The 26,923-nt window shown below is 38.2% G+C and overlaps 1 protein-coding gene across 2 annotated transcripts in view; it reads left to right on the top strand.

Moving 5' to 3' along the window:
• Window positions 1–26,036, top strand: part of COLEC10 (collectin subfamily member 10) — a 44,481-nt gene extending 18,445 nt beyond the window's left edge. The window contains exons 2-7 of one of the 2 annotated variants that reach the window (XM_032252519.1): window positions 2,039–2,110; window positions 3,491–3,562; window positions 14,680–14,733; window positions 16,328–16,423; window positions 21,720–22,085; window positions 22,975–26,036. In XM_032252519.1, coding sequence (XP_032108410.1) covers window positions 2,039–2,110; window positions 3,491–3,562; window positions 14,680–14,733; window positions 16,328–16,423; window positions 21,720–22,085; window positions 22,975–22,988 — 674 coding nt within the window. In that variant the 3' untranslated portion in view covers window positions 22,989–26,036. Of the gene's footprint in view, window positions 1–2,038; window positions 2,111–3,490; window positions 3,563–14,679; window positions 14,734–16,327; window positions 16,424–21,719 lie in introns of both variants that reach the window. The other variant, XM_032252512.1, reaches the window with a different exon arrangement.
• Window positions 26,037–26,923: the final 887 nt, after the last annotated feature.

The following is a 26,923-nucleotide window of genomic DNA, read 5'->3' on the forward strand; positions in this document are numbered from 1 at the left end:
CTAACAAGCTCTATGACAACAGGCAAACAACCACATAGTTTCATTTTTTTTTTCATTCATAAAATGGAGCAATAAGTTTCCATCTCCTAGAATTGATATAATGACTATATATCAAGTTCTTAGCTTGTGCTTGGCAGACATAATTGCTCAATAGACACTCGCCGTTAACTTTAGCTAGAAAAATGCCATCTACAGGAGGATCACTTGAGTCCAGCAGGTTGAGGCTGTAATAAGCTGTGTTCATATCACTGCACTCCAGTCTGGATGACAGAGAAAGACACTGAGAGAAAGAGAGAAGAAAAGAAAGGGAGGAAGGGAAGGAAGGGAGGAAGGGAGGGAAAGGAAGGAAGGAGGGAGGAAAGGAAGGAAGGAAAGAAGGAAGGAAGGAGGGAGGGAAGGAAGGAAGGAAACGAAGGAAGGAGGGAAGGAAGGAAAGAAGGAAGGAAGGAGTGAGGGAAGGAAGGAAGGAGGGAAAGAAGGAAAGGAAGGGAGGAAGGGAGGGAGGGAGGGTGGGAAAAGCAGGAAGGCAAGAAGGCAGGGAGGAGGGTAGAAGGGAGGGAGGGAGGGGAAGGAAGGAAAGGAAAGAAGGAGGGAAGGATGGGAGGGAGGAGAGAAAAGGAAGGAAGAAAGGGAGGGAAGGAAGGAGGGAAAGGCAGGAAGGCAGGCAGGAAGGAAGGAAGTCATCCATCTAGTTCACCCAATTCTCCTCTCTGGTCTGAACACAGATATCACCTGTGCATTCTATTTGGCCATCCTAGGAAGCATCTATAGCTTCCCTTGTAAAGTATTCCAATGTTTGATCAATATCACACCTGGAAATCCAACTCTTCCATATATTATGCCTGCTTTCATTTAAAATTTCAACATTCTGCACTCAGAAAAAATAAAAAGAAAAAATTTCTGGTAGTGCTTAAGTGAATTAACATCACAACTTTCTCTCACTCAAATCGTCTAATCCCAAGAACTTCAATTTTTGTCTTTAGAAGGTTTTGTTTCTCCTCTCCTCTGCTGATGGACAGGGCTCTTTCACGCCCTGAGATTGCTGTAGTGATAATGCAGGTATCTGGTCAGAATATAGTGTGTGTTGTGCACTTTGTTTTCAAAGCACATTTACATGCTCACCTTGTTCATCCTAAATCAACTTAGTGAGGTGTGGAGAGCAGATTTTATCCCCACATTTAGGAAAGGAAGCATAAAGGAAAGAAAAAAAACAACCGTCATTGCTGAGCACTGATTGTATCTCAGGCGTTCTGTGTCTATTGTCTCATTTGAACTTCTTAAAAGCCCACTCCAGTAGGTATTATTAGATCAATTTGCTGGAGAGAAAAGCAAGACAGAGAGGGAAGTTTTGCACTCAGATTTCTCCAGATAGTAAGTGGTGGAACTGAGGCTTCAGTCAAATCTGCACTAGTCCAGAGTCGATAAACCGGCCAATTGAAGATTTGTTCAACCCATCAGTGACTAACATGGTATTAAAATCCAAGACTCCTGATTTTCAGTCTGGGCATTGTTCGTTAAACCATTCATTCAATCCTTAATTCTTCAAGGTCTGGAGCTACACTTGCCTATGATTAAGAGAGCTGCTACTCACAGAAAACTGCTTTGCGGCTTCCCCATTCCTAGCTTCCTAGGTCATGCCTACAATTTTCGGGTTCCCAAGCATGCAGTCAGAGAGTAATAAGTTATGCATGTGTGTGTATGTGTATATATACATTTTATGTCTATTGTCCATCCAGAATTTGCTGGATTCTACAACAAAAATAAAGATTTGTCAGGCCAAACATCTCAATTCAGCAACAAAAATACTTCTTCACACATACAGTTGAATGTGGAGAAAAGTAAAACATAAAATATACTGGAAATTTCTTCCTTTCACCTGAGTGTCAAGTCCATGGGAACATACACGTCCACACTCCTAGCCGGGTTGTGAGGCAGGTGCTGAGCTGACGGAAGGATTGTAACCATGTCCACCTTACCCTGGGAGAATGTGCTCATATTACTATTTGGTATGCTTCACTTTCATTTTCTGTTTCAAAAGGAGATGATGGTGAAAAAGGAGATCCAGGAGAAGAGGGAACACATGGAAAAGTGGGACCCATGGGGCCAAAAGGTAACTAAAATGATATGAAACTGACATGTTAATATCATAATTGCTCTTCTCTCTCTCTCCTGGCTCTTGCCCTGGAAATTAACAGCTTTCAAAATGCCCTCTGCCCCAGTGATGCCTGAAATATATTTCACACATGAATTAAGTCGCCATCTGAGTGCCCCTCTGAGATTACCTGTCAACAAGACTGACAAGTTTCTCAAGTTGCGTTCTTAGGACTGGCTGGGGTGGTACACTGGGAGCCCCAGGGAAAAGCAGTCTTTGAGAATATTTAAGAAACGATGAGCTATAGAGCTATGTTCGCAGTTGTGTCTTCCTTCTGAAGCCAATGCTAAGCAGTATTTTTTTAGCTGGCATAGAGCTTAAGGAGGAAGATAAAAAGAAAAAGAGCTACCTGATTGATTGACCTACTCACCTTTCCCCAAGATCTCTTTATTTCTTTAATTCTCTCCTTTTTTAACACAAAAGAATAACACAGTGGAAAAATGGTGGGAGTATGGGAGGAGCGGGATCAAAGATGAAGAGAGTAACACAGAGGTAATTAGGAAGTGTCTTCACTCACAAAGCCGGGCATCAGCCTCACCAAAATATAACTTCTGGTTTATGATGGGTATGTGTGCACCTTCTGAACACTTGAAATATTTCTCACCCACTGCTGCAACAGGACTCCCCTAGACCACTTATTTTAAAATCTTGAATAATTGAAAAGGAAGAGAGACTCACAGACCTGTGAGATCTCAATTTGGAAAATGCTGACTTAACCCTGTTTATAAACGTATGTCAATTACAAAAACATTCTTATAAAATAAAGATTTTTAATTGGCAAATTTTTTTAGATTTTTATAAAAAGAAATAATGTTAGAAGAACTCAGTGATTCCTGACCACAGTTTTTTGGATGAAAATTCAGCAGGACCATGTCTGATGCTTCTTTGATCATTAGGTTTTATGACTGCATGTTCTCTGCCCTGTTTTTAAGTGGCACGATTGTCAAATCTTGTTTTAAAAGAGAGAAGAAACAGAATTCCAGAAGGAAAACAAAATGGAGCTTGAGGAGAACGAAACCAGAATCGGGTCAAGAATACTTTCACCCGGCCCTTCTCTAACCTTTCTTTTAAACATCCACTGCCATAGTCATTCTAGAAATACTACATCAGCAAGTATTTTAATATCATCATGTCCATAGTATATATTCATACTCTCACATTTTAATTTTAATACATACATTATAACTCTGTTAAAATAGATAATATAGCATGGGCTACATATTACATATCACAGGTAGAATACACTTTTTGATATTTCTTTCAAGTGAATATCACGTCAGCCACATTTGAAGGGAAGATAAAACCTTATGATAAAAAGATGACATGCTTGCTTTTCAGGAATTAAAGGAGAACGGGGTGATATAGGAGATCAGGGCAATATTGGCAAGACTGGACCCATTGGCAAGAAGGGTAAGTTGCATCTTACTGTTCTCCAGTAGCAATTCAAAGCAAATTGAGGCAGTGGCTCACACCCATAATCCCAACACTGGGAAACCAAGGTGGGATGATACCTTGAAGCCAGGAATTCAAAACCAGCCTGGAGAACACAGCAAGACCCAGTACCTATAAAAATAAATTTCTTTATTAATTAGCTGGGCATGGTGGCACACACCTATAGTCCCAGCTATGTAGGAAGCTGAGGTGTGAGAATCATCTGAGCCCAGAAGTTGGGGTCTGCAGTGAGCCGTGATCACACCACTGCATTCCAGCCTGGGTGACAGAGTAAGACCCTGTCTCTAAAATAAATAATAAATAAAGCAAATTGAGGATACCTTTAATTGTTTTAAGATTTTATATCATGAAAATATCTCCTTTTTCTTCTTTTAAAATACGCATTCTCTTGGTCTTTATAGTTTGGCTCTTTCTTCCATATATAAGCAATGTAACTCACAGATCAAAAAAAAAAAAGAAAAGAAAAGTATTTAGAACAAAATGAAACAAGATTTCAGAAACAGAATCAAACATAAAGGTCTGACAGTCTTTATATTGAATTATCTCCTGGGATCTACTGGTTGGCTACAAATTATTGATACATGATTATTCATAAAATACAAAGTAGGCAGAAGACTGTAAAATTTTATTTTTTAATCTGAGTGGAATAACCAAAAATTCTGTGACTCTGATATATTAACAGGATAGAAACTTGAAGCATGTATGTGGATACCCATTTGACTTCAGTCATGTCCCGATCTTATACATCACCAAAGCCTGAATATTAGAAAACAGAGATACTCTCCTCTGGATTGTCTAAGCATTCCCTCCTTATCCTCCTCTCACAAAGCCCCACAATGTGGTGGCAAGTTCTAATTGCTTCTGATGTTCAGTAATTTAAGCAAATATTGTTTTTCTTAGTTCAGAGATATAAAACTGAATGAAAATAAAATTTTATTGCAAGAGATTCAAAGACTATTCAGGAAGAAAAAAAAAAAAAATAGAGGTTGGGCGCAGTAGCTCATCCCTGTAATCCCAGCACTTTGGGGGGCCAAGACAGGTGGATAACCAGAGCTCAGGAGTTTGAGACCAGCCTGGCCAACATGGCAAAACCCTACCTCTACTAAAAATACAAAATTAACTGAGTGTGGTGGTACACAACTGTAATTTCAGCTACTCGGGAGGCTAAGGTACGAGAATCGCTTGAACCTGGGAGGCGGAGGTTGCACTAGCCAAGATCATGCCACTGCACCCCAGCCTGGGAGGTAGAGTGAGACTCCATCTCAAAGAAAAAAAAAAAAAACAAATTATAATACTGAATAGTCTGACTACTCCAGGACCCATATTGGAGAATAAGGCAAGACTAATATGTGAAAGAACAGACCTAGGTCTTGAAGAATAGTAACATGGAAACAGGCAAAAGGCACTAGAGAGAGATGCAAGAGATGCTTGTACAAAAAAGATTAGGGGAAGCTCAGTGCCATGTGTAACAAAATTTCTGCGGCCTTGATATACCCTCCGTCTTGTCATAAATGCTTGAGCAGCTGTGTAAGTAAGCATGTGCCTCACTTGTCCAGCGGTACGTCTTTTCAGGCAAGTTGACAGACTACAGTCTGAGCTTAGGCTGTAGTCCCTCTCTTCTCATCCTGTGGTTCAGTACTCCCTCTTTCTCCACTCTCCAGCTCACTCATTTGAGAAATTCCCTTCAGCCTGCATTTGGTGACAGGCATGAAGGGTAGTGCCACTGAAGAAAAATTGCTATGGGTGTTTTTATCTTATATTGTATTTTTCCCTGCGATTGAAATCCTCAAGCTGGGGAATAGCAAGGTGAGCTTCTCGTGGTTCAGAAGTCCTGCTGCAGTTTGTGTTTGTGATGGGTTTACCATGAGGAGTCCTCATTTGCTTCAGTCCTTCCGAAGATGCCAATAAAAGCCTGAGCAATGGGTTCACATGGCCATACACCTCAAAAAAGTTTGTAAAGTAAGACAGATTCACCTCAAATGATTAAAATAGTGCTTCTTAACATTTTTAAAGTTACGACTCCCCAAAAAAGCTTTTTAGACATACTTCTTTTCTAATTGCCCTCCCCATGAATTTTTAATACCACCCATGAGTGATATATTTGTTTATGTATTCTCTATATGTTTGTGCTTTATATATTTTTAAATGAGTACAATTCCACCCCCTAAAAACTGTGCATCCTGAGTGATACCACCCCCTTGAGAAAGCACACATTAAGACTTCTCTCTCTTTCTGCTCCTATTCCCCTCATCATCCTTCTTGTACTAGGCAGCTTTGAAATGGATACAAGAATTTTGGGAGCTAGCTAAGAGGAGCTTGAGGAAGAACCATTTAGCTTGGCGCTAATGAGATATCTTTATGTAGTTTGACCTGACTCCCATGTATACTCATTGCCAGCAATTCCATGTAGAAATAGCTAACAAGAATACTCCTACCACTTACTGTGCAGCTCTGTCCAAGGCCAGGATGCAAAAATGCTGAGCCAGAGGTCAGATGATCATGTCACTGTGTCCTGGGGCATCCAGCACACGAAATGTGTGGGTTGTGGAAAAGAAGCAATGTTCAAAATATACAGGGCCAGAGCTAGTCTGTGGAAAAAAATGTTTCCAAATCTAACAGCTTATATATGAAAACTACTTTATAGAGAGATAGTCCCAAAATTGATAATATTATTAAGTATATTACCAATAACAAATTATAAAGGTGAAAGAAAAATCTGACACTACTACTAATAAAGACAAAATTCAGACTTCTGCTACAGGCCACGAGGGATTTGCCTACCTTATGTTAATCCTTCTGCTAAGCATGACTAGCTGGGTCCAAATAAAAAAAATTAAATTCATATTTGAAGGTATAACAGTGCAACCAAAATGAACAGAACTTTAGGTGCCTTGATGTGGAGGAGGAGGGAATCATACTAAGGTCAGCTATGCATTCTGTAATACCATCTTCCCAGGCCATTCACCAGTTCATAAGTGGGGTAGCCCTGAGAGGCTAAGAGGCTTGAGCACAAAGTTGCTCAAAGTGGATTGACATTTAAGGCCTGCCAAAGAGGAGTGGCCCAGGAAAATGCCCCCGTATTCCCAGTTAGAACTCCAGAAACTCCACTCCAGAAAACACGTAAATTAGACCTATACCTATTCATGTTTTTAAAAACTGTTAGCAAATTAGAAATAGAAGGAAACATAATCTGAAAAGGAATACCAACAACAACAAAACTCTACTTAAAAATTATACTTCGTAATGAAATACTGAACACTTATCTCCTGAGACTGGGAATGAAATTAGTGCAGCCCTCTATCAGCAATTCTAATCAACATTATGTGTGAGGTCCTAGCCAGAGCAAAAATGGAAAAATAAATAAAAATCATAATAATTGAAAATAAAGGAATATGAGCATCATTATTTGTGGAAAACATGATTGCCTACTCAGAAAGTACAAAAGAATCTACAGATAATCTATTAGTATTGATAAGTTTTTTAGATGCCTTGACATTCAAAAACTAATTTTGTTTCTACATAGAAACAATTCAAAAATGAAAATAAAAGACCATTTATAATAGTGTTAAAAATAAGTAAATATGTAAAAATAAATCCAGTAAGAGTTACAAGCCCTCCACAATAAACTCCACATAATAACAATGAAAAAAAATTAAAGAATATCTAAGAAATGAAGGTAAAACTATATTAATGGGTTATAAGACTCAATATTGTTAATATGCCAGTTCTCTCTCAAATTGGTCTATAGACTCAATGCTACCTCAATCAAAATCCCAGAAGTGGGCCAGGCACAGTGACTTATGCCTATAATTCCAGCACTTTGGGAAGCCAAGGTGGATGGATCACCTGAGGGCAGGATTTTGAGACCAGCCTGGCCCACATGGTAAAACCCCATCTCTACTAAAAGTACAAAAATTAGCCAGGCATGTTGGTGTGTGCCTATAATCCCAGCTACTCAGGAGGCTAAGGTGAAAAAATCGCTTGAACCTGGGAGGCAGAGGTTGCAGTGAGCCGAGATCCTGCTACTGCATTACACCCTGGGCAACAGAGTGAGATTCCATCAAAAAGTCCCAGAAGTGTCCTTTTAGAAATTGATAAGCCAATTCAAAATATATGTGTAAATGAAAATGACCAAGAATACCCAAGACAGTCTTGAAAAAATGAAAAATAAAAACAAAGGTAAAAGACTTAAATTACTGAATTTATACATTTATTAGGAAACTAAACCATTAGAATAGTATAATTTCATGCAGAGACAGACAAATTAATTAGTAGAAAGTAAGAGTTCAGAAACAGACTAACAAACTTGATTTATACAAAGCTGACACTAGTTTTTAATGGAAGTCACAACCTAATCAATATATAGCACTGAGTTATTGGCTATTCATGTATAAAAATAATAAGCTCGATCCCATACTTAACACTGTACCTAAAATCAATGGTTTATAGATCTAAATTTGGTGGTAAACCCAAATCTGATAGACCTAAATTTGAAAGGTAAGGCAATAATGCCTCTGGAAGTTAATATAGAAGTCTATATTTTTGATCCTAGGATAGGCAACAACTTTTTAAACATATGAAAAGGACTAACCATGTAAGAAAAACATATGAAAAGGACCAACCATGTAAGCAAAACTATCAGGTTAGAGTCTATCAAAATAAAGAACTTCTGGCTGGGAGCAGTGGCTTATGCCTGTTATCCCAGCATTTTGGGAAGCTGAAGCAGACAGATCACCTGAGGTCAAGACTTTGAGACCAGTCTAGCTAGCATGGCAAAAATCCTATCTACACGAAAAATACAAAAATTATCTGGGTGTGGTGGCATGTACCTGTAATCCCAGCTACCTGGGAGGCTGAGGTGGGAAAATTGCTTGAACCAGGGAGGCGGAGGTTGCAGTGAGTTAAGATCACACCACTGTACTCCAGCCTGGGTGACAGAATGAGACTCCAACTCAAAAAACAATAATAAAGTAAAATGAAGAACTTCTATTCATTAAGAGATACTTCTCAGAGCACAAAAAAGGAAACCACAGAATTGGTTATGTGATACCTTTGTAGTCAATAAAGGACTTATATGTAAAACATATAAGGAGATTATACAAATCAGTAAGAAAAATAACTGATAAACCCAAAAGAATTAAAAAGATCAAAAGAATAGTTATTTAAAAAAAGAAGATATTCAAATTACCAACAAATGTATTAAAAAGTGTCAACCTCATCAGGGTGATGCAAACTTGACTAAACTCTGATAGCACTGCATACTAACCAAAATGGCTAAAATAAAAATGATTGACAAAATCTAGTGGTTGGCAAGGATGTCAAACAACTGAAACTCCCATACGCTGCTTCACTATACCATGGAAATAAATATACTATTTTAATATGCAAAACATGAATGAATATATGGACATAGTATTTGGAAAAATATTCCATACAGAAAAAAAATCTATATACTATTTTAATATGCAAAACATGAATGAATATATGGACATAGTGTTGGAAAAAATATTCCATACAGAAAAAACATCTATATGCCAAATGGTTCTATTTACAGAAAGTTCAATAACATGAAAAACTTATACTATGAAAACTTATAACACAGTCCTAAGTCAGTATGGTGATCTTTAGAAAGGAGGAATGTAATAATCTGTAGATGACACAAGAGTGGCTTCTTGAGGGCTCAATCTTGGTATTGGTTACACAGGTATTTTATTCTGTAAAAAGTCATCAGACTGAATCTTTGTGTTGGCAAACTTTTCTTTGTGGTGTTTTTTTTTTTTTTTCAGTAAGCAAAGTTTGATAAAAATAAGTTTTGGTTAACTGTGCTGAGGAAAATATTATTATATGACTACATTATCCCTCTGTCATCCCTTAAAAACGATATTAGAAATTTGTGGACAGATAAAGCAGCAATATGAATGCAGACAAACATACATAGCTAATAATTATAAAAAAAGAATTTTCAAGGCACAATAATTCATTCATTGATTAAAATGTTATAATTTTTAGTGAATTTTCTAATGTTCCATCTGTATACTTTTAAAATTTAGTGATTTTTAAAAATTTCTTATGATAGTTAATTCATTTTTACAACTACTTTCCCATTTTTAGGTTTGTATTTTTTAAAGAAGGCCCTCCAAATTGTATAGCTTCAGATAAAATGCATCATGGATCTGTCCCTATCTGTATCAACTTCATTAAACCACTGGTTAAAGAGACAGAAAGGTATAGCCGGAAAGTGGGATGTGGGACTTCAACATTTCTGAGACGCAGCCATGTTAAATGTGATTAAGATCTCATGTATTGCTCATATTGCTCTGTGGAGATAGCAGAAGTGGTAGGAGAGGGAAAATCACTGCCATAAATAAGTTCAGAATTGAAGAACTTTGTTTTTCAATGGTCATTCTAGATTTTGCACTTCCCTAGGTTTAGATGTGTCCAGTCTGGATGAGATTTTATCTAGAAGAATTGGAGCTAATCTTAACCCTTGAATAAAAGAAGACTAAGTAACCTGGGAGCATAGTAGATGATGAAGACAAGAAAGCCTCAAGAGTTGTGTTTTTTTTTTTTTTGTTTTTTTTTTTTTTGAGATGGAGTTTCACTCTTGTTACCCAGGCTGGAGTGCAATGGCGCGATCTCGGCTCACCACAACCTCCGCCTCCTGGGTTCAGGCAATTCTCCTGCCTCAGCCTCCTGAGTAGCTGGGATTACAGGCACACGCCACCATGCCCAGCTGATTTTTTTTGTATTTTTAGTAGAGACGGGGTTTCACCATGTTGACCAGGATGGTCTCCATCTCTTGACCTCATGATCCACCTGCCTCGGCCTCCCAAAGTGCTGGGATTACAGGCGTGAGCCACCGCGCCCGGCCCAAGAGATTTTAGTATGATTACCTGAGCCCCAAAGTGGATGAACTCCCAGAAACGCTGAAAAAGTAACAGTCTGGAAATGATAGGGTTAGCTAACCTCATTTCCTTCATGCCTATCCCTTCTTCAAGGCTCAATACATAGCACCTAATGCATACCTTTATCACTATACTCACTGTCATTGCTGATTAGCTTATCTGTTTCCCCTTATAGACTATGAACTTCTTGGGAGAACAAATGAAAGAAAGCTTCACTGGGTTTGTTTGTTTAAATAAATATAAGCTCTGTCAGGATCCTAGTGTTTAATCATTTTATCTTAATGCCTATTGTATATTGTAGACACTTTCTGGATGTTTGTTGCATTAAGCATGAAAAACTGCATAATAAAACATTATTTCCTATAATATGTCTCACTTTACTGCTCCTTATTCCTATGAATACCACTTTTCCTTAATATCATTTTCTTCCATTGGCTACCAAGATTTTCTTCTCCTCCAGAGATATGCCATCAGAGTTATGCGCATGTCCTGGAATTTTTTAAAACATGGAGATGCAATGTTCCAGCTCACTTGGATTAATTTCATTTTTAATCTGTACTTCGAAATTTATTGTCCTCATTTTGGTGATTGCCTTTCTAAATTTTTTACTGACTCAGATTCACCTCAACTTTATAGGCTGACCTTAATGTTGTCACTTGCATGGATAGGGTAGCTTTCTGGATGTCAATATTTCATTTTAGAAGTAAGAAGTAATAATGATTTAGTATAGGTAAATTCCATCTCATAGCAAAAAAATGTTTTTATTTAAGGTCAATAATCCATTTACACTGAAAGCATTATAATTTTTTTGTTTATTTGTTTGAATGTGACCTCTAATTCTTTAACTTTCAGACAGTCATTATAGACACGTTCCCACTCGTGGGCCAAAATCAGTTTTTGTGGATGACTTTAAATCGTAATTAGTTTTGGGGAAATAGATATTCTAGGCTCAAATCCTCCATAAGCCAGCTAAGTGCTTGGCATGCCTTCCTTTACCATAACTCAGATTCAGAACACAGAAGCTGACATTGGTTGAGCATTCTCTGTGAGTCAAGCCAAATGCTAATCCCATCATAAGAAAATATTACTATACCTAATTATATTCTCCTTAATGATCTCATAATTTTAGGTACTAATTATTTCTACTTTTAAAATAAAGAAAAGGAGGCTTGGAGAAATTCATTAACCTCTCCATGTGTTGTCAGTAAGTGGCAAACCCAGGATTCAAACCCTGGTTTTGGGGGAGCTTTCCTGATCTTTTATTGCACCACACTGCTTTGCTGTTCCCATTTGTTATGAAATGAAAAGTATTCATGTCAAAATACTGGAGAATAGTTACAGAGTTTACATCTTCTCAGAAAAAAAGGCCACATGCCAATTCAAGAAATTGTTTCCTATATTACTAAGTTCTAACTAAGGCCTACTGCTTCAGTGAAGCCTTCTCTACCCTGATCCACACCATCATTTTTCTTTTTCTGAATTCCTACCAGGCTTTTCATTTACTTCACTCTGTTAGTACATGATAGTGTCTCATCTCCTTGTTCTCTTGTGTGTGTTTTGCTTTCCTTAAAAGACCATCATTTTCCCAAAGCACTCGATTTATACTTCTTTTATGTCTGTTATAAAGCTTATCCCAGAACTTGGTTTGTAGCATAATTGGAATCAATGTTCCATCTACGTTGAATTAAGAGATTCCTATGCAAAGAAAATATAATATTTTTAAAAATCAAAACATTAAACCCATAGTCATACCATCTTTTAAGTGCATAATGTTTTTAAGGGTGATGAGGACTGCTATTCTTTGCAACTTTTGATAATATTTTTCAAACACCTTGCTCTTCTTCATTAAACCATTGGTTAACTCATTCAGAAGCACCATGAAAGGGGAGTCAGAAAGGGCTGGGTTGGAACACCAGCACTGCCATTTAATGGCTAGATGTCCTTGAGAAAGTTATTTTGCCTCTCTAATCCTCAACTTCTTCAAGTTGTAAAATAAAGATAATGATAACACTTAGTTCATATGATTTAATGTGATAGTATGTGTAAGGTATCCAGAATAATACTTGGTGATTGATTGGTACTTAGTAAAATATATGTTCCCTTTCTTCCATTACTGTATTCTTAAACTCTATTCTTATTTTTCCAACTTATGTATAAGAGAAATAAGGAATTTGCAGGGGGTAACTAAGAGGTGAGCAGATTGATATTACTGAGCAGGGTGCTCGGCCCATATTCATGTCTTTTTCCCAGTTATATTCTCTGCTGTGCCTTGAGCCTGACCTTGCACTCACCTTCATTCAGTTGCTGAAGCTTTTCATAGCCAGGCTCAAATGCTAAGTCTTCCTTTACCATTCCACTTGAAGCACCATCTCTTCTGCCTTCCTCTCGGAATATGTTATCTCTCTGTTCGATGTCTCTGTCTCTCTCACAATATGTATCAGGTTCTATTATCATAGATTTCACCATTGTCTCCTTTCATCCAAGCACAAGTTCCAAGCCTTCCTCCTGCACATGTAAACTGTATTCTGGTCTTCTAGGACCCCCAACTTTTGTTTGGGTAGCACATGAATGTCTGGCATCAACCCTAAAGAAAAGTGTCCACATGGCTCAGTTTAGAAAGGCTCAGCAAATCCTTGGAGGCTCAGCGGGCATGCCTTCTTCTGAATGATCAAAAGTAACTATGTAAGGGAATTTTAAAGAAAAGTACACATCAGACAATGTTGAGAAAAGCCAATGGGTGTCCCCAGTGCACGCAACATGGGACCCCCTGTAGATTTTAGAGTGGCTTTCGCTTTTTCTCTGTTGCTGATGAAGGATGAGGCTTGGCAGAACCTTAATGCCAACTCCATTCCCTTTTGCATTGTCCCCTTTGGCCATATAACCAATTCCCTGACCACACCACGTTCCTGTGAGGGTAAGCCTCATACACCTAGCCTAGGCAACCTTCATCCTGTATCCATCCTTCATTAGTTCTTTCTTATTCTTTTTTCCAGAACACCATTGAAGCATAAACTCTATTTTACTTCTGTCTGGGTCTTCCCTTTTGATTCTGAAGAACCTCAGCCAAACATTTCTTCCTGAAAATCAAAAGCTTTTGCTTTCAATTATTGTATCTGATGTGCGCTTCAAGAGCTTATTCTGAAGTTGAAAAAAAAGTTAACATGTTTTATTCTTTCTCTCTGCTTTAAAAATCCTGCTTCTCTGAGAATTACTTTGTGGATGCCTGTGAGTGAGAAAATGGTTACATATAAAGAAGTGCAGAGAGGGAAACTACCAAGATTATTATTTCAGTATAATATATTTGACATGACTTTATATTATTAGTATTTGCATACATCACTTCACTTCTAAAACTTGTAAACTCCTTGAAGTCATAGATTGAATCTGTGTCTCTGTGTATCCTTTCAAAGTACCCAGCCTTTCGTCTTTCATAGAGTAGTAAATAGTAAATATTTGTCTAATTAAATTGAAAAAGCACAATACATGTATTCTTTTATAAATTCAAGGGCAAAGTCACCTGGAGTAACTTGGGGCATAATAAATACAAAAACACTGCAGTGTGCTAGCAAATTGATCAAGATTCACAAAACAATGGTATTTTTAAAATTGAAAACATGCTGAGAATTGTATTAGCCTTGTTCAGGCCACATTATTTTTTTAAAATGTTAGTAGGTTAGGTTACACAAATTCAAATGCTCCTTGCAAACTCTGCTGGAATTCTGCTTTCAATCTAAATAAATTATGACTCATTTAATTAGTTGTGCCTGTGCAGCCAATTGAAATTTTTATTATTTACAAAAACCAAGAGATAGTAGAGATATTAGTTATAGATATGGCAAATAAAATTTAAAACTGCTTTGACTCTAGATGTGAAATAATTCACCCCTTCCTTCCTTCCTCCTTCCCTCCCTCCCTCCCTTTTTCCTTCCTTCCTTCCTTTCTTCTTCCTTCCTTTCTTCTTTCCTCCCTCCCTCCCTCCCTGCCTGCTTGCCTCCCTCTCTCCTTTCCTCTCTCCCTTGTTTCCTCCCTCCCTCCTTTCTCTCTTCCCTTCCTCCCTCCCTCTCTCCCTCCCTCCCTTCCCACCTCCCTCCCTCCCTTCCCACCTCCCTCCCTTCCTTCCTTCCTTTATTTTAATTTTATTTTATTTTGGTTGCTATTGTTTTTATTCAGGTGACAAAGGAGAAAAAGGTTTGCTTGGAAAACATGGGAAAAAAGGCAAAGCAGGTATGATGTGCTCAATGTTCTTTGATTTCTAACATCATTCCAAATTTATTCATGTCAAAAACAAATATATTTTAAATGAAAAGCAAGAGTCCTTTTAGGATGCTTAACCTTATTTAGCTTGGACTAGAAGAAAAGGAAGAAGGGGACTTTCCTCTCTCCCTGCTAGGGACTTTCCAAGCCCTGGGGAAGGGGATGGTGGCACTTTCATCTCTGCCATGCTTCCTGTGAGAATAAAGCCCAGTGTATCAGGAAGTAGCCTAATTCTTCTGGGCCAAGAGGAAACTCTGGCAGTAGGCCTTGCATAAGCATGCCATGCCTTGCCTTTCACTCGTATCTCGACCAGATACTGGCCATCACAGTGCAGCGGCAACCTCATCTGATATAGGCCCCTGGTTACAGAATATGTTTTTATCATCTGGGGGTATTCTCCTGGAGCTTTATTCCCAGTGCTTTATGCAGGGAAAGAAAATAGATTGCTCTTTGGTAATTTCAATTGTTTCTATCCACAGGGCTATGGTGAAGACAATTCTAAGAACTGTTTGACATTCTTTATATTTCATATGAATATGGATAAATAAGGCCATAGACATTTTCCTTTGGCTAATAAAATTATTTTTACTTTTCAAGCAACTGAAGAAAAAAAATTGAAATGTTTATGTGTAACAGCTATTAAATGGAAAAAAGGAATCATTTGAATTTTACACGTTTCCTTGTAATTCCCTCTGTGTCACAGCAATACTTGCAGGTTGTTGAAAAGGTGGGTTTGCAAAGAAGAATAAAAGACACATTAAAATCATAGTTAATCAGCTGGCCAATAGGGTGAAATCCTGTCTCTACTAAAAATACAACAATTAGCTGCATGTGGTGATGGGTACCTGTAGTCTCAGGTACTGAGGAAGCTGAGGCAGGAGAATTGCTTGAACCCGGGAGGCAGAGATTACAGTGAGTTGAGATTGTACCACTGCACTCCAGCCTGGGTGACAGAGCAAGACTCCATCTCAAAAATCAACAAATAATAAAATGAAACCATAGTTAATCTACATACTAGGCAACTAGCTTTTAAAAATGTCAGCTGGATCTGTTTATATGATTTAAACTTTGTCCTTGCAGCTATATTTTAAATAGGTAATTAGAATTAACATTTGATGCAATTGTGAAAAGTTTCTTCTGTCTTGGTAAACCTGTGTGATCTAGTGAATAATGCAATAACACAAGAGAGCACTGGCAGGAAATACATTTTAAGGAAGCTGTAAAAATTTTATTCTGAGATTGGGCAGACACATTCTGTGTTCAACGAAGATGCCAAATGGTCCAAAATGTGCATGCAGTGGTTTGTCATATGTATTCTTCTTTTAAAAATCTGGTTTAGAATTATCTTATAGCTCATTCAAAACATTTACAAAGATATTTTCTGAAATTCTATAAATAATGGAAATTGGAAACCCTATTTTAAATAAACGGTTTAAAGTACAGCCATTCACAGATATATAGAACCAGACTGGAAAAAGATAGTGAGTATTGGAAGGAGAGCAAATGTTCCGTTACACTGGTCTGCATGTACTTCAATGAGTTTACAGTTTTCATCATTTAAAAGGTACTGTCTGTGATTGTGGAAGATACCGGACATTTGTTGGACAACTGGATATTAGTATCGCTCGGCTCAAGACATCTATGAAGTTTGTCAAGAATGGTGAACATGTTCTCTTTTGCTTTGTGTTATGTATCTATTGATAAATCCCTATCAGCACTATAATTCCAATACTCTTAGCAGGAAATATCTTGGGTTGGGCAAAGGGCTATTGAGATAGTGTCACCAGTTTAAAGATCTCCCAAATTGCTAATTATCCACTAAGATTCCAGGACACTTCAAGTCCACTACATATATTTATATGTATGTGCATTGCTTATGGGAAGAGAAATAGACTTTCTTAGATGAGGGGAATAGAGAAAAGAGCAGAGTGTGGCAAGCTATGCTGTAAGAATAATAATAGACAGACAGAACTAGCATATCAATATAGAGGTAATAAGAACAATAGCTGCTTTCTTGAGTACATGGAATAGCACACAACTACTAGCATTATTTCACTGAGTTTTCACAGTTTTTATAAGGTAGATACCATGATTGAATTAAAACTTAGAGGAAGTACCTTGCCCATAGATACAGACCTAATGAGCAGTAGGGCAGGAACATATTAGAGGCATCTCTGACTCCTCTACCCACAATACAAACATTGTGTGTTTCTCTGTGTTTCAACTTCCAGTACTGGTCATTTTTGTTATCCCTTGTCCATTTTTTCAAAATAGTTATCAGAAAAGCCCTTGAAGTGGAAAGGGTTTATATATTTTCTTCTGAGACAGTAACAATAAGGTAACTATTATAATTAGTTACAATCGGTTCCTTTTTCTTATACTTTTATTTATTGTAACTCAGCTGTGTTTGTTGTACATTGTTGGAATTATGTAGATGCTGTCTTGTAACACTAGAGGCAAAGGAAATACTTGATATTAACTAACTATACTAATTATAACTCTAGTTGTAATCGGTACTGAAGATTCTGTCTCTGATATGACTTAGACTGTCATGAATAAGCCAGACCATACAGGGAGAACATAGAACAATAGTTCTGAACATTTTAGTGGTCATATATTTCTTCGTGAATTAAATTTGAATTTAACTTTTTTTTTTTAATTTATTTTTTCCAATTTATTTATTTTATTGCATTTTAGGTTTCGGGGTACATGTGAAGAACATGCAAAATTGTTGCATAGGTACACACGTGGCAGTGTGATTTGCTGCCTTCCTCCCCATCACCTATATCTGGCATTTCTCCCCTTGCTATCTCTCCCCAGCCTCCCACCCCCCACCATCCCTCCCCTATTTCCCCCCAACTGACCCCAGTGTGTAGTGCTCTCCTCCCTGTGTCCACGTGTTCTCATTGTTCAACACTCGCCTATGAGTGAGAACATGCGGTGTTTGATCTTCTGCTCTTCTGTCAGTTTGCTGAGAATGATGGTTTCCAGGTTCATCCATGTCCCTACAAAGGAAACAAATTCATCGTTTTTGATGGCTGCATGATATTCCATGGCGTATATGTGCCACATTTTCCCTATCCAGTCTATCGTCGATGGGCATTTGGGTTGGTTCCAGGTCTTTGCTATTGTAAACAGTGCTGCAATGACATTCGTGTGCACGTGTCCTTATAGTAGAACGATTTGTAATCCTCTGGATATATACCCAGTAATGGGATTGCTGGGTCAAATGGAATTTCTATTTCTATGTCCTTGAGGAATCGCCACACTGTCTTCCACAATGGTTGAACTAATTTACACTCCCACCAACAGTGTAAAAGTGTTCCTATTTCTCCACATCCTCTCCAGCATCTGTTGTCTCCAGATTTTTTAATGATCACCATTCTAACTGGCGTGAGATGGTATCTCAATGTAGTTTTGATTTGCATTTCTCTGATGACCAGTGATGATGAGCATTTTTTCATATGTTTGTTGGCCTCATGTATGTCTTCTTTTGTAAAGTGTCTGTTCATATCCTTTGCCCACTTATGAATGGGCTTGTTAGTTTTTTTCTTGTAAATCTGTTTTAGTTCTTTGTAAATTTTGGATATCAGCCCTTTGTCACATGGGTAAGCTGCAAAAATTTTTTCCCATTCTGTTGGTTGCCGATTCACTCTAATCATTGTTTCTTTTGCTGTGCAGAAGCTGTGGAGTTTGATTAGGTCCCATTTGTCTATTTTGGCTTTTGTTGCCAATGCTTTTGGTGTTTTAGTCATGAAGTCCTTGCCTACACCTATGTCCTGAATGGTTTTGCCTAGATTTTCTTCTAGGGTTTTTATGGTGTTAGGTCTTATGTTTAAGTCTTTAATCCATCTGGAGTTAATTTTAGTGTAAGGTGTCAGGAAGGGGTCCAGTTTCTGCTTTCTGCACATGGCTAGCCAGCTTTCCCAACACCATTTATTGAACAGGGAATCCTTTCCCCATTGCTTGTTTTTGTCTGGTTTGTCAAAGATCAGATGGTTGTAGATATGTTGTGTTGCCTCCGAGACCTCTGTTCTGTTCCATTGGTCTACATCTCTGTTTTGGTGCCAGTACCATGCTGTTTTGATTACTGTAGCCTTGTAGTATAGTTTGAAGTCAGGTAGTGTGATGCCCCGCGCTTTGTTCTTTTTGCTTAGAATTGACTTGGCTATGCGGGCTCTCTTTTGGTTCCATATGAAGTTTAAGGTGTTTTTTTCCAGTTCTGTGAAGAAGGTCATTGGTAGCTTGATGGGGATAGCATTGAATCTGTAAATTACTTTGGGCAGTATGGCCATTTTCATGATATTGATTCTTCCTAACCATGAACATGGAATGTTTCTCCATCCGTTTGTGTCCTCTCTTATTTCATTGAGCAGTGGCTTGTAGTTCTCCTTGAAGAGGTCCTTTACATTCCTTGTTAGTTGTATTCCTAGGTATTTTATTCTCTTTGTGGCAATTGTGAATGGAAGTTTATTCTTGATTTGGCTCTCTTTAAGTCTGTTATTGGTGTATAGGAATGCATGTGATTTTTGCACATTGATTTTGTATCCTGAGACTTGGCTGAACTTGCTTATCAGTTTCAGGAGGTTTGGGGCTGAGACGATGGGGTCTTCTAGATATACAATCATGTCGTCTGCAAATAGAGACAATTTGACTTCCTCCTTTCCTATTTGAATGCCCTTTATTTCTTTTTCTTGCCTGATTGCTCCGGCTAGAACTTCTAATACTATATTGAATAGCAGTGGTGAGAGCGGGCATCCTTGCCTGGTGCCACATTTCAAGGGGATTGCTTCCAGTTTTTGCCCATTCAGTATGATATTGGCTGTTGGTTTGTTATAAATAGCTTTTATTATTTTGAGATACGTTCCATTGATACCTAGCTTATTGAGTGTTTTTAGCATAAAGGGCTGTTGAATTTTGTCTAAGGCCTTCTCTGCATCAATTGAGATAATCATGTGGTTTTTGTCTTTGGTTCTGTTTATGTGGTGAATTACGTTTATAGACTTGCGTATGTTGAACCAGCCTTGCATCCCTGGGATGAAGCCTACTTGATCATGGTGGATAAGCTTTTTTATGTGCTGTTGCAATCGGCTTGTCAGTATTTTGTTGAAGATTTTTGCATCTATGTTCATCATGGATATTGGCCTGAAGTTTTCTTTTCTTGTTGAGTCTCTGCCGGGTTTTGGAATCAGGATGATGTTAGTGTCATAAAATGATTTGGGAAGAATTCCCTCTTTTTGTATTGTTTGGAATAGTTTCAGAAGAAATGGTACCAGCTCCTCTTTGTATGTCTGGTAGAATTCAGCTGTGAACCCATCTGGACCTGGGCTTTTTTTGGGTGGTAAGCTCTTAATTGCTGCCTCAACTTCAGACCTTGTTATGGGTCTGTTCAGGGTTTCGGCTTCTTCCTGGTTTAGCCTTGGCAGGAGGCAAGTGTCTAGGAATTTATTCATTTCTTCCAGGTTTATTAGTTTGTGTGCGTAGAGTTGTTTGTAATAATCTCTGATGATGGTTTGAATTTCTGTGGAATCTGTGGTGATATCCCCTTTATCGTTTTTTATTGCATCAATTTGGTTATTCTCTCTTTTCTTTTTTATTAATCTGGCTAGTGGTCTGTCTATTTTGTTGATCTTTTCAAAAAACCAGCTCGTGGATTTATTGATTTTTTGAAGGGCTTTTTGTGTCTCTATCTCCTTCAGTTCTGCTCTGATCTTAGCTATTTCTTGTCTTCTGCTAGACTTTGAGTTTTTTTGATCTTGCTCCTCTAGCTCTTTCAGTTTTGACGATAGGGTGTCAATTTTTGATCTCTCCTTGCTTCTCAAGTGGGCACTTATTGCTATATATTTTCCTCTAGATACTGCTTTAAATGTGTCCCAGAGATTCTGGTATGTTGTGTCTTCATTCTCATTGGTTTCGAAGAACATCTTTATTTCTGCCTTGATTTCATTGTTTATCCAGTCAACATTCAAGAGCAAGTTGTTCAGTTTCCATGAAGCTGTGCGATTCTGGGTTAGTTTTTGAATTCTGAGTTCTAACTTGATTGCACTGTGGTCTGAGAGACTGTTTGTTACGATGGATCCTAAAATGCATATGTAGAGGCCCCTGACACCCAAAACATACATGCCATATTATGATTGAAGGGTGATTCTCAGTCTCTACTTCTTTTCTGAAGCTAACTCAATAGCTCAGTCTTCCTCTTGTACCTGGGATGAAATATGAACAATCTCAATTCACGTACATGTTCACAGCCTAGGAATTCAATCCAATGTGGATAAACAAGTATTATCCCTACATCATTTCAATAAGCATTTACCATTCCCATAAGCATTCCAGGCATGGAGGCTAAAGAGTGTCAGAGACATGGTCATTCTCCTGAAGACATTCACAGTTGAGTAGGAGAGAAATGCCGGCAAACAATGAGACTAAAACATGTTGAGTGCTAGAAGGAGGAAGTGAAAGGGTCAATGGAAACACAGGGAAGGGCGACTGCCATGTCTATCCAAGGGCATTGGAAAGACTTCTTATAGGGGAAAACATTTCCACTGAGATCTAAGGGATGAGTAGAAGCTTGCCAGGTAGAAAAGACTTTCTAGGCCTGGAAGAGAGAAGGGCAAGCACGTGTGGCCACAAGTGTAGCTTAAACATAAACTGTGTTGGGAAATATAGTATGACCTGGGCTGGCTGAAAGTTCACGTAGCACATCTTTGTCAACTTTGTGCTGGACAGCTGTATGAGAAGTTGAGGAGAAAAGGAAGGGAGAACAAATGGCAGATATTTGTTCTCTATTTGATAACTGAAGGTAGGAATGATTAAACCAGTGACTACCTCATAATAGTGCTTTGAAAAATAATTCTTGAACATTGAATAAATAAATGCAAATCTGGCAATATTATAATTTTATTGCCCTTTATCTTTTTGAGATACATAATGATACTCTTTTTTTCCCCTCCCTCTAGTCATAGCAGGGATTAGGGAAACTGAAGAGAAATTCTACTACATCGTGCAGGAAGAGAAGAACTACAGGGAATCCCTAACCCACTGCAGGATTCGGGGTGGAATGCTAGCCATGCCCAAGGATGAAGCTGCCAACACACTCATCGCTGACTATGTTGCCAAGAGTGGCTTCTTTCGGGTGTTCATTGGTGTGAATGACCTTGAAAGGGAGGGACAGTACGTGTTCGCAGACAACACTCCACTGCAGAACTATAGCAATTGGAATGAAGGGGAGCCCAGCGACCCCTCTGGTCATGAGGACTGTGTGGAGATGCTCAGCTCTGGCAGATGGAATGACACAGAGTGCCATCTTACCATGTACTTTGTCTGTGAGTTCATCAAGAAGAAAAAGTAACTTCCCTTATGCTATATATTTGCTATTTTCCTGTGATCATGATTACAGTTATTTTTATCTGTCCTTTTTTTCCCTAATTATACTACATTTGACCTGACTCAGCACAACTAGGAAATGCTAACCTGAGGTATGGAACTTCCATCATCATGCTCTTTTGTGATGATTTTCATATTTTCACACATGATATGTTATTGATTCTGTGGCTCACTAGGTTACATGGGTCTTAAGAGAGCATTTTAATTCCTAATTTTACAGGACATGGTTGGTTGTCTACATGTCAAATGAGTTGTGCTCTTGGTATTTGCTCTACCATCTCTCCCTAGATAACTCTGTGTCTAGCCCAGTAGATGATTGTCCAGTTTGTTGGTGATGATTAAGAAGGTTGTTGATGGCCAGGCTAACTTGCCTGGCCCAAAGCCAGGCTTGTAGAAGGGCTTTCTGTGAGTAATGATAAGATCTTTGAATCCAGGATGCCCAGATCTTTTACCAGTCACGCCCTATGGCCATGGCCATACTTGAAAGTTCTCCATGTTGGCACAGACTTAGAAATGCTTTAACCCCAAACTTTTATATGTGCAACTTCTAGCCTGTGTCTTGTTTCAGACCATGGGAATGATGAATACTCTTTTTGTGCTTCTGATCTACAGACTTCAGTAACATATACCAAGTATGTGCTTTGGAGCCCTTAGTGTAGGCCTTCACCGTAATTTCAGGTCCCTCCATATTCACAACTGATTAAAGAAAAATGGAACTCTTAAAATCAAATTGAAAAAATGGGGGAATTGTTCACAACAGTATTATTTATAGTTCTCTTACTAAATTGCCCTCTGCTATTAATATAACTTCATTTTGATTTATCTTAGGTTTATGTGCATGAGTTTTATTCGCCTTAGGCATGGGGAATGAAGGAAGGAGATTGTGAAGCCTTAAGAAAATTCTGGAAGCTTCAAAGTGCTACCAGCATCATCTCCAGGTCTCCTTCTCCTTGCCTCTAACCTATCACTCATGGTGACATTTCACGGGAGGTCTTTTATTATTCATAAATATATGTGGTAAATATCCTACCACAGATGTCCCTTCTAATACTCTGACATCACAGAAACGTATGAGGCACAGAATTTGGAACATGCCTAGAACTCGCATTTACTGTGAGGATAAAATTCTACCTTGAACTGCAGATCAAACCTCAAAGCAGCTTTCACTTGGAATTTAAAAATAAACAGTTCGAAGATACTCTAGATTATCACCCTATAAACTGCTGCTCCAGTTATGGTTTGTGGCATATGATTAGGCTGTTTTAAATGCTGGCAAAATGGTTAATGAAATAAGAGAAACAGATCAACAACATATGTTCACCTTAAACCATCTGTTCATGATTTCACTCATGACTAACTGGTTATGAGATAGGATTTAATTAGGGTATTTCTGTGGGTTCAACAAAGGTCATAAACTCAGATCCTACAGGGTCCAGGCAGATGACATACATAAATGAAGTGGAACAGGTGGGGACCCTAGTGCACTGAGCACAGCTTACCCTTCCAAAGGAACCAGCTGCTCCTCAGTGGCTGCTACTGGTGCTAGGGAGGACCCAATCTTGCTACATGTGCTGATATTCCAAGAGAAGTCAGAAAGCTGGGACTTTGTAACATATCCTCATATTTTAAAATGCTGGCAGTGAATTAATTTTTAACCCAAACTTTAAGTCATATGGGTTAAAAATTAATTAAAGATTAGAGGTCAAAAGTCTTCTAGCCAAAATTGTGATCATTTTATTTCTTACTTCTGGAGGAAGGTTTACAAGTTTCTAACCAAATAGAATGTCATTAGGTTATGATGACATCAAAGTCAAGATATCCCATTAATACCTTATTCAATTCAGCTTAATAATAGGAATTTGTTATATGTTTGGACATTTATCAGGTTACTAGTTAAATGCTTACGAGATGATAGCACATGATATTGAATAAAAATTACAAAGCAGGACCATCATATCAAAGCCAGTATCCTTGGATAGAAAGCCATCCCAGATCATGAGCAATAAAAACCCAGAAACACCTGTAGGAAAATAAGGCTCATATGTAAGAAGAGAGGAAGGAGAGACATGCAGCAAATGTTGCTGATGGGCAGCTTCATGTTAAAGATACTTGTCCTGATTTTCTCTAAGCCCCCAAAGTATGAACATTTTTTGTGTGTACTGTAGTTGCTATTATTACTTACTATGAATGTTATAGTAATAATAGTTCTCTCAATGACTCATCTTTGCTGTGATGCTTCCAAAAAAAAAAAAAAATTAACAGAACTTCAGCCAATAAGGTATATCCTGCAACCTTGCCTGAAAGAAATTTTGAAGATACCACACCATTAATTTAAATTATTATGAAAACTCAAATTTTTGAAGCACTTTGTGCTTAATAAAATGCCTTCACATATCATTTTTTATTTGATTCTGATAAACTCTGTGAAGGATGAAAAACAATCATTTTACTGCCACTTCCCAATGATAATACTGAGGCCCAAGGAAGCTAAGCACTTTACCAAAATCAGTTCACATGTAAAAGAAATCAGTGCCTTTAGCCTCTGATTGAAACCGCCAATGCAGTGTCTTCTCCAATCTCTGTGCATTACTCATGTATTGAATGGAATTTCATCCACAATGATCTTGTGATAGAAGGTGCTCAAATGACTTATCTGTACTACATTCCAAAGTTAAAGGTGAGGATTAATTAACAGAGATGATGGGGAATCAGAAGCTTGCCTTACAAATTTAGTGTTCACTGGTTTGTTTTTTAATTCATAAATGTCCACATAAGCCATTAGTGTTGAGGAGGTAAATTACGGCAGCCGTAGTACAATTCTGCAGATAACTACAGATATAGGGCAATCAAATCAGATACATAAAAATCAAGACTTGTCCCAAATAAGAATGAGCAAATAATTATTTTCCTCATAAAAGAATTCACTAGAGAAGTGAGTCACTGCTCAAACATAGTAGAAAAGTGTACACCCTTATTATAGAAAGATATAACAAGTGTTAATTGCACTTTGGACAACTCACCCACAAACACTGCCGGCATTTTAAAAATGCATTTCATCTGCTTAGATCTGTGTTACTCAAATATGAGCAGCTCTAATTGTCATTAATTGAACAATGTCCAGCTCTCTGGATTGCACACTTTGAGATAACACAATACTTGTGGAATAGGGAAAGTAAGCTATACAGCATCACTCACAGCATCAACGTATTGAGACTAAATTTTCTCAGGTATTATCAGTGATAGGAAAATGACAGTGTGATTCCATCTGGGGTAGCACTGGTTTGACAGCATCACTTAGAAATTAAAAATCTAGATCTGATATCACAACTGCCCAAAGGCCACACCAACTGTGCTTCTTACTAGCCACATTAGGAGAATATCTTAAGTGCTCTAAACCTTGCTTTTCTAATCTATATAGTTCTTCCCCTCATAATGTTGTGACAAATAAAAGCAGCAATGCAATGAGGTATTTAGCGGAGTACCAGTAAAATAAGTTATATGAATGCAAAGACACTTACTTAGCTATTGCTACCAACTGCATCTACTACCAGATGCATATTGAAGAGAAACAAAACATATTTTAAGACATATTAAAAATTACCTATGTGAATATATGCCTCTCATATGTATACTACACACACAGCATATATATGCTGTATGTATGTACTAAATGTGTGTGTGTGCATGTACAGCAAGGTAAATTTTTTATACTTATTCAACAGATTTTTTTGTCTGGGAAGGTAAATAAATTTGGCGAAAGTTGTACTGCTTGTTGGAATTAGAGCTGAGGTCCATCACTGTATATGATTGATTCTAAAACTGTACTTTTTAAAATAGGATCCAGTTTATTGTAACCTACGGTGATCACATTAACTATTTTTTAACTTGAATTCAGTAACTTGTATCTCCTTGAGGTTATAAGGTCTTCATAATATAGACAAATCCTCTAAAATTCATGGGGAAAATCTGACAAATCCTTTCGCATGGGACTGAAGGAAAGGTGCCACTGGCCACAGATATAAAGGTGTATATGGACCTTTTTCTGAACGTAGGACTTTATTTTACTGTTCCCCTAACACATGGTCATGCAGTTCATATTTGAACATTTTTGGTAATCTGGTAAGACTATTAATTTTTTTTTTTTTTGAAGTGGAGTCTCACGCTCTTACCCAGGGTGGAGTGCAGTGGTGCGATCTCAGCTCACTGCACTCCGCCTCCTGGATTCAAGCAATTCTCCTGCCTCAGCCTCCGGAGTAGCTGGGACTACAGGCATGTGCCACCACACCTGGAATTTTTTGTAATTTTAGTAGAGATGGGGTTTCACCATGTTAGCCAGGATGGTCTTGATCTCCTGACCTCATGATCCTCCTGCTTCAGCCTCCCAAAGTTTTAGGATTACAGGCATGAGCCACCATGCCTGGCCAGTTTTTTTCTTGTGGTGACCTAAAATATACTTTTCTCTAATTTCTACCCATTGTCCCTGTCCTTCCTTCTGCTGTTTACAAGTCTGGGAAGTTTGACCCTGGCACAAGCTGGAGCACCAAGAGCAGACTCTTAAAGAAAAGACAGGCCGGGCGCCGTGGCTCTAGCCTGTAATCCCAGCACTTTGGGAGGCCGAGGCGGGTGGATCACGAGGTCAAGAGATCGAGACCATCCTGGTCAACATGGTGAAACCCCGTCTCTACTAAAAATACAAAAAAAATTAGCTGGGCATGGTGGTGCGTGCCTGTAATCCCAGCTACTCAGGGGCTGAGGCAGGAGAATTGCCTGAACCCAG

Source organism: Sapajus apella, unplaced genomic scaffold, assembly GCF_009761245.1.
Source record: "Sapajus apella isolate SASKATOON/1434 unplaced genomic scaffold, GSC_monkey_1.0 scaffold3, whole genome shotgun sequence".
Lineage (NCBI taxonomy): Eukaryota > Metazoa > Chordata > Mammalia > Primates > Cebidae > Sapajus > Sapajus apella.